The sequence below is a fragment of the Rhinolophus ferrumequinum genome, chromosome 9 (assembly GCF_004115265.2).
Source record: "Rhinolophus ferrumequinum isolate MPI-CBG mRhiFer1 chromosome 9, mRhiFer1_v1.p, whole genome shotgun sequence".
Taxonomy (NCBI): Eukaryota; Metazoa; Chordata; class Mammalia; order Chiroptera; family Rhinolophidae; genus Rhinolophus; species Rhinolophus ferrumequinum.
In genome coordinates this window covers 86,578,350-86,591,791 of record NC_046292.1, presented here as the reverse complement: position 1 = coordinate 86,591,791, position 13,442 = coordinate 86,578,350, and the positions used below count along the sequence as shown (strand labels likewise).

Below are 13,442 nucleotides of genomic sequence, written 5' to 3'. Positions count from 1 at the left end.
CCACCCACCCAGAACCCTGCAAGCCTTCCTAGGTTCGTTCCTCTCTATTCACTCCCATAGCCAACCAATTCCAAATTATTTTCATTTTACCTTTAAAAGCACTTTGCATCCCTACCTTTCTCTGTATTTCCACCACTATTTTCATTCCATGTCAGTTTTTCTTGTAGCGGTATTTTACTGGTACTTCTGATTCTAGCATCACTATCAACCGATGCTTTATATCATGATTAGGGTTATCTTTCAAGAATGTGTATCTGACCACATCGCTCCTGTACATGAAATCCTTCAGACCCTCTCATAATGAAGTTCAAATTTAACGTGGCACATAACGCCAGTCATGATCATCTTCATTTCCTGCCATAGGAAGAACATGGGCTTTAGACATCACCTGTGGTTCAGGGAATGTAACAGGGTATCTCAGGCCTCCACCCTCTCAGTGTGTCGTTGTCCTGTTGTCTGTCCTCTCCTATCCATGTGGGGAATATCTCGCCAGCTGCGATGATCTGGCTCAGGTGTCATCATTTCTGTAAAATCGTCCCCATGGTTTTCCACAAAGCCCAGGGCCATGTCATCTATGCTTCTAGAGCACCATGGGCAGTCACACCTCTACCATTCTAGACGAGAGTTTCCCCAGTAGATTATGTAGTCCTTGGTGATACTTGCCTGATTTCTCTTTGTGTCCTTGGCATCTAACACATCTGTCAATGAGGCTGTCACATCATTTGTTGCAAGTCACTAAATGTTTACTAAAAGAAGGACTGGCCTCCATTCTGCATCCTTGAGCCATGTACCAAAGGAGGCACACTCATGCTGAGACGACCTGTAAGTAAACGGTCATGCACCCTAATAACACACACAGCAAATGCAGCACTGAGGCACACAGTCCTGTTGTAGACAACTTGTTAATCCTTCCATTCCAACTTTTCCATCACCTTTGTGTGCAGATTCCAAATGCTTCATTAGCTATCTTTATCTTTATATTTGTCTTTCTCCCATCATAATTTTCCCTAGAGGAGCCCATGAAACTGATAATAATAATAATAATGTCTCTTTTTAAAACTTGAATCACTTCCAAAGCTTTCAATGCTTAATTTTCTGAAACGAAACACTGTTATGCCTGCAAACTCACTGTGCATTTCTGATGGTTTGTCGTAAGTTTTATTGCAACTTTTTGAATTTGAGGAATTAACAAATTTTATATTTCAAAATTCATATAAGACCTGTCTTACAGAATTCCTCAACAAAAATAACAACAATAATAGTAGCTTTATTTTTTTTTAACTTTTATTTACTTAAATGTGTTTTTTTCAGGACCTATCAGCTCCAAGTCAAGTTGTCCTTCAGTCTAATTGTGGAGGGCACAGCTCACAGTGGCCCATGTGGGGATTGAACTGGTAACCTTGTTGTTAAGAGAACAGCACTCTGACCAACTGAGCTAACCAGCTGTCCCATATAATAGCTTTAATTTAATCAGCACTTCCTTCAGGGCCAGATATATATTCTCTATATATTTTCCTCTTGTACTTACCTGACTAATTTAAGTGCAAAACTAATTACAGTAAGAGAAATAATTTCTTCCCTTTCACTCAAGGTATATTTTTGATTCAATAGTTACACCTCCATCCTGGCTTTAGAATTCATCAAAAGGATAGTATGGATGTTATGTTCCTTTATTTTTCTGATTCATCTCACGAAATCAGCTACCTCTGATTCCTTTGTTTAAATTCAGAACTAATTACTCAAAACTATGTTAAGGTGGAAATTTTAAGAGTTATGTCTCAAAAGACCAGTCCTCTCTTTTCATCTGGGGTTTAATTCCAAAGGATTTCAAAAGTAGTGTCCTTTTAAATTAGATTGGTAGTAGGAAGAGCCTGCCTGCCTGGAGAGAAAAAGGATGTCCTGCAGGGGGAAACAACAAGTTGAAATGAGATACATGACTATTTTGTGTCGTTGAAGGCCTGATAATATGGAAGTGATATTCTGTGAAAATGAGAGTTGAGATTTAGAAAACAAGCCACTATACTAATCTGTTTAGACTGGAGTAGAATATGTTTGATTGTTTATGGGATGGAATTAGAAGGAAAGTAATCACATCTTTTGGAATGTAAAATTTCACCATTTATACAATTTTAATGTATCATTTGTATGGATTGATCTGGGTATTATACTTAGTAGTGACTCTGCTCCTGGAGTAGTTGACAAAAATGATCAATGTTTCATCTTCAGTCTTGTTTAATTGAAATCGTTTCTATTTCCTTCTAAAATAGCTGGCATCTAAAAATGAAAGGAAAAAAATGTTTCTTAAGTTTTCAGGAAGGACAGGCAGTCAGTGACAGAACAGCTAATTCTTGATTACTTATGGAATTCTTATTCCATAAGCAGCTAATTCTTGATTACATACGGAAAAGGGACACAAGGAAAACCTACTGATAGATGAACGTTACAGATAATACCAATACTATATTTTAATCATTATTTTTGTTTGTTTCAATCTTCTTCCCATGAAGGAACATGACAAGGAATGAGGTTGGTTGAGTTTCATCTTCCCTGGTTTGGGTGCCAATTGGCAGAATGAAGAATAAGGAATAGAAGCAAGAATCTGAAAAATTCATGAAGCAACTCACCAGCACAGTATAGGTAAGAATTGGTAGTATTAGGGTGTCCTCATAACTCAACCATTCCAACAGGTGTGTCTCAAAGGGGCATATGGAGTGAAGACCTGCGATTGTACCCCTCCTCCACAGAGCTATGTCACAGTATTTATGAATACATCCCCATGGACTTGTGTGGGACAGGGGCAGCAGCAGCTGAATCTTCTATTAGGAATTAGGGTGTAGCATTGGTCCTGGGTCCCAAGCCCGTCTACTGTTTACTCCTGTCTAGTACTCTTGTGGGATAGGTGCTTGGGGATACCAAAATGAACATGAGAATTCCTGCACTAAAAGAGTTCCAGTCAAGTCAAGGGACATGTAAGCAGAGAACTGGAATGAAATGTTGTAGGTGCTGTTGTATCAAAGGGTACAGTGTGGGCACATGGGATGAAGCAAGTCAGTTCCATCCGGGTCACAGGGCAGGAAAGGCTTCATAGAGGAGATGGAGCTTGAGCTGGGAACTGAAGTAAGGGGGAGAAAAGGAGTCACGAGAGAGCATTCAGGTAGGGGAGGCTGCATGGGCAATAACAGGAAGGCATAAAAGTAACATAGCACGTCTAGAAAATTGCAAGGTTAGATATGGCTGGTATGCATGAGTATGATAGCAAGGAGGAAGCAGTGAATGGGAAGACTGGATAGGAAGGCAAGGGCTAGATCCTAGAGACCTTATATGCTGAGCTAAGGAAACCTGATTTGACCCTGACTGCAACTGAGAACCATCGAAGGGTTTTATGTGGGGAAGGAGCATAATCATATTTTGCTTCTGAAAGATCTCTCTGTCTACTCTGGAGGTTGGGAGGAAGAAACACCAATTAGGACATGACTGTAATAGGCCGGAAGAAAAATGATGAAGGCTTGACATGAAGCAGTAGCTGTAGGAATGAAGTTAAGAGGACCAATATAAGGAAAGGTTCAGAGGGGGGGCTTCCAATTACAGAAAGAGCTATGAACAGAGGCCAAAGAGGCCCTCATCTGAGGGCAGAGGGGGAAGCTGAGCTGAACAGTCCTGACATGTAACTTCAGGAACTCCTATTTAATCTTGTGTTATTATCAAATTACAGGAAACATAATATTCTTTATAAGGATCATCCGTATGACCTACCACAGTCATGAACTTTGGACGATTTTCTAATCTTCCTGGTCTGTAGGAAATAGAAATACAATAATGTTAAAAAAAAAAAGAGGTGGTGGTGGTGAGGAACACTAAAATAGTGACCGTAGTGGACAAGTGTGCTGCGATCTAATACAGTCTTTCCCTCATGTTCAAGGAGCAATTGTCCTTTAGAATAGAACTATAAGACCCTAAAAGATGAAGCTAAAGCTTTTCAGTATGTAATATATGGATCATTCTCACTCGCACTAGGTAAATATACTGAGCCACAGTCTCATTACGTTTTAACATCCCCACAGATTTACTTAGGCTAAAATGCTGGCCATGACTTGAACACCTAACAAGTTTCCTTGAACGTGATAAAGATGTAGCAGCAAAGTAAGGCGTCTGAGACTATCAAATTGCTTGCTTTGATCTCCCTATTTCGCACTCCTTCCTCTATTGCACACAACTGGCAAAGGCAGCACCATAATTTTGAAATGATGCAGAAGGAGTCTAAAGCAATGCATGTCCCCACGCTGAGTCTTCTGAGGTCAGTCAGTCAGTGGGAGGTTTCATGGACAGTGCTGGCTGAAGGCTGAGTAAGTCTTAAGTTTTCTAAGAAACAGCCTTGAGAGCTCTTCTGTTCTACCTCACCCCCTTGCTTCAAGGCCAAGCTAAATCTAATGGGCCTCAAGTTCATTGTGAAAATAGGCCACGTTATTTACACGGTAAATAAATATCTAAACTAGTGAAACATGTGTCGATTCATGTGAAAATTTTCTTATTTTAAAATAATTCTAGAAGAAAATATTTCAGTTTCTCTCAGCAACTCAAAAGATTCAATCAGTTTAAATTAGCAATTACTATAATATATCATGCATCAGATCATATTCTTTCATATTAGGGGAAAAAATTGTAGTTAACCTATTACTTTGCAAATACTAGTATATACATCTGCTAAGGAGTTTTGATTTTCAAATGGTATGCTGAACAAACAAACATGACCCATGATATAATCAAAATACAAATTTCATGTCTGCCTCCCCTTCTACTTTAGACTTTTTCACTCAAGGATGCTTTTCCGTTGCCATTGGCTGGACACCAAGCAGGCCCAGTGATTTTTTTGCTCACTTTTAAGGTAACAGTCAGTCCTCACTGTGAGGCATAAACAGTGTCAATTCAGTGGGCAGTACGTCCAGGCTTAAATATCAATCAATCCTTTCTTTAATCTTCATTCAAAAGTAGAACTTCTCCTCCCCCTCTGTCAGCTAAGGATTTCGTTGGTGGCCACTGACTGCCCGTAGAGGTCAGTTTCTGCCCTCTCTTTGCTCATAACCTCCTCAGGGAGGGAGGGGAAGTAAGGCGGTGGAACATTCTGACTTGGCTGGGTGGCTCCTGAATCTCTGGGCGTGTGTGGCAAATGGCCACAGCTGGTTCTCTCTCTGGAGCTTTCCTTTGCTAAAGAAGACATCTCATTTTCTTTGCTTCCCTTTGCTAAATAAGGACCTTTGTCCTCCAGTTCCCCGGAGTTGGGCTGATGCATCTCTCCTCCGGTGGTCACTTGATATTTCTTCATCAGACCCCAAGAATTTGGTGTTCCCTTCCAGCTTCTTGCTGCTGGTAGCCCTCCAGGAAGCTTTGGGCAGAGCCCAAAATAACACAGCTCTCACCTGCACGGTTCTGAAGAAACTATGGAATACATGCTTTGTCCTGGTGACAATCTCAGGGAGAACAGGCCACCTCAATAGGACTCCCTTTTGCCCCCCTCTGCTGCACTGCTCAGTTTGTTTTCCATTTCTCAGGCATGAGTGAGTTGCTGATCCTCTGTGCTTCCCAACTCTTGGGAAAAGCATTTCAAAGCTCTTTAGGCATCCCCTGGAAATCCCCTCACAAGTCTTTAGGTAAAAGAGGTAGAATTACTTGGAGATAATGGGAACTCACAACATGACAGAGTCAAAGAAATCTCTTTTCCAATCTTCCCCCATCTCCACACTTTTTATATATTGGATCTGGCCAAGAGATATGAGTCATGAAACAAGTTCTTTGAAATTTCCTTCAGAACCTCTGCACATGGGGAAAACGCACTCTGCTTTTGGGAACAAGTAAATGTTTTCTTGGCACCAGAGATACTCGGCCAGGAACAGTCCCATTTTAACATCTACTATGATCTTAACCCCACTAGGTTTGTGAATATACCTTGTAGCATCAAATACTGAGTCTTCTAAAATGATGTATTATAAGATTTAACATTAGTGTAAGGAAATCCTGTCATAAAATCTGGTCTGCTATATATTTAGACCAGAGTAAGCTGTTTTATTGTAGACAAAATCTTAGCTCAGGATCTTTATAGCACCTTTCTTAGAAGTGATCAGAAGTTCCGTGAGGCCACAGAACCTGACTTTCCAATTCAGGTCCTACAAAAAATGTTTAGCAAGCAAGTTTTTATGCCAGGCAGAAAACCAAGCATTTCCATATAATTTACCTTCTTTATTTTAAATTGAGATAAGGAAAAAAGTTTTTTAATGTATTACTTATTATTATACATATATCCTAAAGTTAAAGACATTATTATTTAGAAAAAGAAAAAAAAAAACTTACCTTGATTTTCTGGCTTTTTCTCTGGGCCTCCTAATTAAACCTTCCAAATATGTATTTCTTTCTTCTAAACTGAAAGAAGAAATAATTAAAAATTTATGACTAACGTTGACTTTTCTAAACTAATATTTTGTTAGATTCATTGGAGGATTTGACTGGATCAATTCAAATGGTCGTCTAGCTTTTCCCACTTCATCCATCCATGTCATTATATGGGTATTTGGGATTCTTCTTAGCAACTCAAATTGTTTAATGAGTTTTTCCCTTTAGAGGTTCCAGTGGTGATGAAGGAAAGTACACAGTAGTAAACCTATAGAGTGACATTTAGGTGTTCTCTTCGTTTACACTGTGGATAGAGAATTGATTGCTCTGCATGAGTAAATCCAACATGATTGTGGGGGTAACCTGTTAAAAACAAAACCCCTGAGCTGTGAACTGCTTTACCATGGGAAAATGTGTAACAGTGTTACAAGAAGGATCACAGTATTCCGGTGGCCTGCTAGAGATTTATTTGTGTTCTGTTTTTATGGCGTTTAGCAAAAGAGATCCTTGTGGATTCCCTTGCTGCCCCTAGAAGGGCAAATTCAATTAAAATAGTTTCCTCCCAAACTCACTTTCTCATCCAGAGATTTCCTGGGGCTGATGTAACAAATTACCACAAACTTGGTGGCTTTAAACAACACACGTTGATTTTCCCACAGTTCTAGAGTTCAGAAGTCTGAAATCAATTTCACTGGGCTGAGATCGCAGTGTTGGCAAGGACACGCTCCCTCCTGAGACTCCAGAGGACAATCCTTTGCCTGGCGTTTCCCATCCCCTACAAGCTGTCCTCATTCCTTGGCTCATGGTCCCTCATCACATGGCCTTTTGTGCCCCTGCTCCCATGGTCACACTGCCTTTCTCTGTCATCAAATTTCTCTCTGCCTCCCTCTTGTATGGATTGTGATTGCATTTAGGGTTTAGGTGAATAATTGAGGATAATGGTGAGATGGAGATCTCAAGAACCCTAATCACATCTGCAAAGTCTCTTTTGTCAAGTAAGGAAACATTCACAGTTTCCAGATGTTAGATCTGGATATCTTTGGGGGTCATTAGCCTGCTACGTAGGGTAAACAGACCCCTAGGGGATGGGAAATTCTATTGCAAGGCTTATAAGCTCAAATACTTATGGGGGAGTCAGGCAAGTACATGACACGATGGAAGCCAGATAAATGTTCATTCCGACAAACCAGAGATCATATACCCCTTTTCCTAAAGAAAGAAGTTGCTATTCAGCTCTTGTCAACTGTTGCCATGTGGGAATGTTACAGCAATGATGCCAGATCTTATTTTTAAAGAAGAGAGAGAAATCTAAATTTTCACAGGAAATCGTCCTTTGGCAGTAATTCAAAAATATTTTAAACATCATATGGACCAAAAGAACACATCTGCCTCAAGATATAACTTGTAGGCTGTTATTTTGAAACCTTTGCCTTATTGTCCAGAGCTATCAGGCTTTTGTTTTCAAAGGGTAAAGAGGAGAAGTTGTCCAACTGAGGAATACATGACAATATTTATTAAATACATCCTCTGTATACCAAAAGCCAGCATCTATCATATTTTATTATCAGAGAAACAGTATGGAATAAATCTTTTGTATTTTGTAGTTCATTCTTCTCCTCTCCCTGGGAGGAGACTTGTAAATATGTTCTTTCAGACTGTGGCTAGTCTTTCCATGCTCTTAAGAGCAGTTTTTAGTTTTGATGAAATCCAATTGTCAAAATTTTACTTTATAGATCATGCTTTTAGTGTCTTATCTAAATCACTGCCTAATCCCAAGGTCACAGAAAATGTCTCATATTTTCTTCTAGAAGTTTTATACTTTTAGCACTTACATTTAGGTCTATTATCCACTTTGAGTTACTTTTGTATGTGACACAAGGTATAAATCAAAGTTTTTTTTGTTTTATGCTTTTTTCGGTTTTGTTTGTTTTGCAAATGGATTTCCAATTATTTCAGCACCATTTGTTGAAAACAGTATCCTTTCTCCACTTCATTGCCTTTGCACATTAGTTAAAAATCAGTCAAGTTGTTCAGTGTAGCCAGTTGAGTGTGAGCTATGGTTCAGAGAAGGTGTGTTTTAAAGTGTGCTGTAAATCATCCTCCATCATGACAAGGCTCCGTTTCAGACATCGCTTCTGACACATGGAAATTTCTGTTAAATAAAAACATTACGATGTGTCCTCATCCACCTTATTCACCAGATCTGGTACTGTGTGACTTCTGGCTCTTCCCTAAAGACAAAATGATTCAGGACATCGAAGCAGCCACGACAGCGCAACTAAAGACACTCACGAAAGAGGACTTCCAGAACTGCTTCAGAAAGTGGCTAGAAGGATGGGATAAGCATGTCCAAAGCAAGGGGAAGTGTTTTGAGGGGGATTAAAGGCAATGTGTCTTTTACTGTAATACATTTTTTAATTTAAACATTCACTGTATTGTTTGATCACACCCCGTACCTATGTCCAGGTCCCATCAGGTATTTTGGTTTATTTGGTCTAAGACTAAGGTGTGGGCATTGGATATTTTTTTAAAGCACTCAAAGAAATTCTACTAAGCAGTCACTGGTGGCAACCTTTTTAATGAATTTTACAGAACTAAGATGCCAGGTCTCTTCTTGAACACAAACCAGATCAATCACTCGGCTAAAATATGAATTTAAGAATTTTTGACTTTTAAAAATACTTGGGGCAAAGCAATAAGGCCAAAGTGATGGTCTGATATTGTTTTTAAAATATGAGGTTATTCTTTATTTTTATATTCATGAGCCATGATGATTGGGCCAAGTTTTCTTGGTTCTAAGCTAGGGAGGAGTCTAATTTTACTTCTCTTGAATAAACAATATACCCCTTACCCCCTCTAAATTTAAAACTTGCCTGCATTACTCTGAAAAATGGGAAAATTGTTTTCACCATTCCTTCTGCTTAGAAACAATAGTGAAAAACAAAAGCAAACTCGCAAGATACAAATACCTACACTGTCTTTCAATTATCTTGTGGTAAGAAGCCCTATAGAAAGTTCATATTTTGGGGTGGGGGTGGGGGCTTAAGCCCTAGAGATAGCCAGCACAGTGTAAATGAAATTGGAGGAAGAGTGGAGGAAAAAGCATATGAGAAATGAGGATAATAAATAAGTGGAAAAACTTTGCAGATTTTAAAAACACTAATTTTGGAATGTTGCAAGCTGAATCACATTCTAATTAGAGAGCTTATTTGGTACTGATATATGTATGTATATTTCATTTGGTGTGCATTCAAAAACATTTTGTGAATAAATTCTAAGCATTGCAAAGTTATTTTACTTGAATACCATGGCAATATCCTCTGAAGCTTTTTGATGTTTCTCACTAATTCCTTCACCACCACCTCCACCCCCTGAAATCAAAAAACACTCTGAGAAAGGAAGATGAAGTTCTTATTGTTCAAGTAATCCAGACATTATGCAGACTGAATATATTACTGAAGAAGGGTCTTAATTTATAAAACAGCCCATTTTTCTTCTTTCTAGGAGCCTAAGAAAAATGAATTTAGCAAGCTAGAAAAGAAAATAACAGTAAATGTTTACAAAATTAAAAATTAAGCTTTTTCAACTCACTGTGCAATCTGGGAGTGAGATATCTCGAGCCTTTGGTCAGCACATTTGATAATTTCTTCATATGATGTAACCTTGAAAAAAATAAGCTAAACAAATTATTCTTGGATAAATTCTAGAATTTTTATTTAATTTTATTTATTATTTTTGCTTTAAAAAAATCTCTACAAGTCCCATCAATGCAAGTTTTACAACAGGCAAAACATCTTCCTTATATTTTGAAATCAGAACTATGAATAGAGATGGAATTATATAATGTGTCTTTTCATCAAGCAGAAAGTGAAGTGTTAAAAAATGGACAATTATAGCATGTCAACTATGACTTGTCTTCCAGACAAGTCGTGTATATTATCAAATAAGGGATATAGTCCATTTGATTAAAGTTAACATAGTTTTTAAATGGCAAACTAGAACACTACGTTGGCAAGATTTATAATTACCCTCAAAATGAAGTAGCAATTCTAAGACCTGAAGCTGCTGACAGCAGAAGGATAGATACACACAATGTTCTTTGTTAGCTTTCAGCTAAAAGGCTAATGGGGACCTTAATGGGGACATAATGTCATTATAAAGTAAAATAAATGTAAATGTGTTATACCATCCCTCAGATTCTTTTTAGCTCCAAAATTCTATTATTTTAATATTTGGCATAGTTAAAAGACAAATATTTCTGTAAGAAAATTTGTACCTTATTTATTAAGTTGCCTAAATGTTTTTGATACTTGTCATTTTCTTCAACGAGTCTGTTGCAGTGGTCTTCTTTTGACTCTAGAAGATTTCCCAATTTTGCAATCTATGTAGAAACATCAGTGAAAATACTAACCTGGAAATTTCCATGAAAGCATGGATGCTAAGAACAAATGAGAACGGTGAGCTATACTTTTTCCCAATATTCTCTCAAACTGAGCTGTACCAGAGGTTAATCAAGAGATCCTATGAATCAGATCCTAGTTAGATTGCACTTAGATGAGCAGAAATTATAACGTTTCAGCTTTCTCTTCAATTTGATACTATGAAACAGCTTTGCAAACAATTAAACCCTGTTAGTGAATACAAATATTTATTCACCCCAAATCTTCACTACCTTCTTTCCATACGTAATCAGAGACATATTTGATTCTACCTGAAGTAAAGCACTGATGTTGTGCTTGACAGCGCATTTTCAGATTTGATAAATATTCGCACTTGCATAAATGACAAGTTTTAAAAAAGGTTCAGCTCAATGTATGTCACATTCTGACCAATGGTGTAATTTACATTTGCAGAAAAAACTTTAAACATTAAAAACTGGGGGTGGCCGGCTAGCTCAGTTGATCGGAGTGTGGTGCTGATAACACCAGGGTTGCTGGTTCAATTCCCGCGTGGGCCACTGTGAGCTGCGCCTTCCTTAAAAAGTTTTAAAACTGTATTCTAAAAGTCATATCTAGGATTAATTATCAAGAAAGGGTATTCACAAATTCCTTTAGCAGTTACCTTTATTTTCAAAGCAATTACTCGTAAGTATATTTAAAACATTAGAAGATTGATGGCCATTCTTCACATCGTTATTTAATGGGAATATTTGTCGTTTTTTTCCTATACGAGTACATGTCTGCAGTGAAATATCCTCGAGAAAGCAATGGCAAAATAAATTTGCTACAGAAATAGCAACTTTCTTGTCTTTTCTCTCTTGTGTAAATGAATGTGGACAATTTCAAATCAGTGGTCCTATTCCTCTGACTACATTTAAGGTAGGGAGTACAGATATTATTACCTCAATTTAACAGATGAAATCAAGGCGAAGAGAATTTAAAAGATTTTGGAAAGGATATGTCTAGAAGTGGAAAAGATACATTTATTAACCATTAATAAGGCTTTTTCCATTCTATTCCTTTGCATCTACTCACTACACCCTGGAGGTTGGAGTTCAACATTCTTAGCTTCACATAACTGGTGACTTTTCACCAAAGTCACTTTTTATGGAATTCCTTCTCACATCTGTTTTTCATTATAGATTTCATGGCACATTTTGAGTTTCATTAATGGCTTTCAAGATGAAAGTAATAGGGCCAGCCCGGTGGCTCAGGCGGTTGGAGCTCTGTGCTCCTAACGCAGAAGGCGGCCGGTTCAATTCCCACATGGCCAGTCGGCTCTCAACCACAGGGTTGCCGGGTTTGACTCCTTGACTCCTGCAAGGGATGGTGGGCTGTGCCCCCTGCAACTAACAATGGCAACTGGACCTGGCGCTGAGCTGCGCCCTCCACAACTAAGATTGAAAGGACAACAACTTGACTTGGTAAAAGTCCTGGAAGTACACACTGTTCCCCAATAAAGTCCTGTTTCCTTTCCCCAATAAAATAAAATAAAATTAAAAAATAAAAAGATCAACGTAATAACCTTTTAAGTCCTCAGATTGAATTTTCTTATTTGCTAATCTCATATTAAAAAAAGAATAAAAGACTTCTTAAAGAATATTTATATTAGAGATAAAGGAATATCTCTGTAAGCAAATTTTTTTGGGTTTTCAATGAAAAAGAAATACAAAATTTTAAGTTTTCTGCTAAAGAATGTAAAGTTTAACGGCTACAGGACAAGAATATAATGGATAGGCAATAAATTGCACATATTTAAAGAGTGCAGTTTAAGTTTTTATATATGTATACAACCGTGAAACCATCATCACAATCAAGATAGTGAACATACATACGGGTATCCATCACCACCCCTCTCACCAGTTTCCTTTTGCCTCTTGGGAATCCCTCCCACCTGCCTGCCTGTCTTCCCTGACTCCCATACTCTAACAGAAAGATCTGCTTTCTGTCATTATTGATCAGTTTGTATTTTCTAGAGTTTTATATAATGGAACCAAACAGTATTTACTTTTGTCTGGCTCTTTTCACTCAGCGTAATTATTGTGCGGTTCCCCTCAGTCGCATGTGTATCAGTCGTTCATCTTTTACTTATTACTGAGTAGTGTGTCATTGTCTATGTATCCATTCATCTCTTGTAGACATGTGAGTTGCTTTCAGTTTGTGGCTATTACAAATAAAGCTACTAGGAACCTTCAGGTACACACCTTATGAACACGTGCCTTCACTCCTTTTGGGCAGACACCTAGGAGTAGAATGATGGTAGGTGTATGTTTAACTTTTTAAGAAACCACCAAAGTGGTCGTGCAATTTTGTATTCCCATCAGCAGTGCATGAGAGGTGTGATTACATCACATCCTCACTAATCCCTGGTATAGTCAGTCAGTTGTTTTTTGTTGTTTTTTTTTTTCCTTTTAGATCAGGGTCTGGATTTTATTGGGATATTGGGCTATTCCCCCAAACATTCCTTCCCAGCTTCCCGAACACTGGCTTCCCCTGGCAACTCGCAACTAAACGTATTCTGTACCCTCATGGGTTCCACTGACTGATCAAACTGATCTTTGTCATCCACTCTCCCAGACTCTCCTTTCTGAACTATGTCCCCTTCATAGTTTTCCCACCCCC

The 13,442-nt window shown here is 38.2% G+C and overlaps 1 protein-coding gene across 1 annotated transcript in view; it reads right to left on the bottom strand.

The window, feature by feature from the left end:
- Positions 1 to 2,154: 2,154 nt before the first annotated feature.
- Positions 2,155 to 13,442, bottom strand: part of CAGE1 (cancer antigen 1) — a 35,569-nt gene continuing 24,281 nt past the window's right edge. Inside the window, exons 8-12 of the mRNA XM_033114757.1 lie at positions 10,658 to 10,762; positions 9,973 to 10,043; positions 6,343 to 6,411; positions 3,754 to 3,793; positions 2,155 to 2,274 (exon numbers count right to left, since the gene is read on the bottom strand). Of these exons, the coding sequence (XP_032970648.1) occupies positions 2,233 to 2,274; positions 3,754 to 3,793; positions 6,343 to 6,411; positions 9,973 to 10,043; positions 10,658 to 10,762 (327 nt within the window). The 3' untranslated portion in view covers positions 2,155 to 2,232. The remainder of the gene's footprint in view (positions 2,275 to 3,753; positions 3,794 to 6,342; positions 6,412 to 9,972; positions 10,044 to 10,657; positions 10,763 to 13,442) is intronic.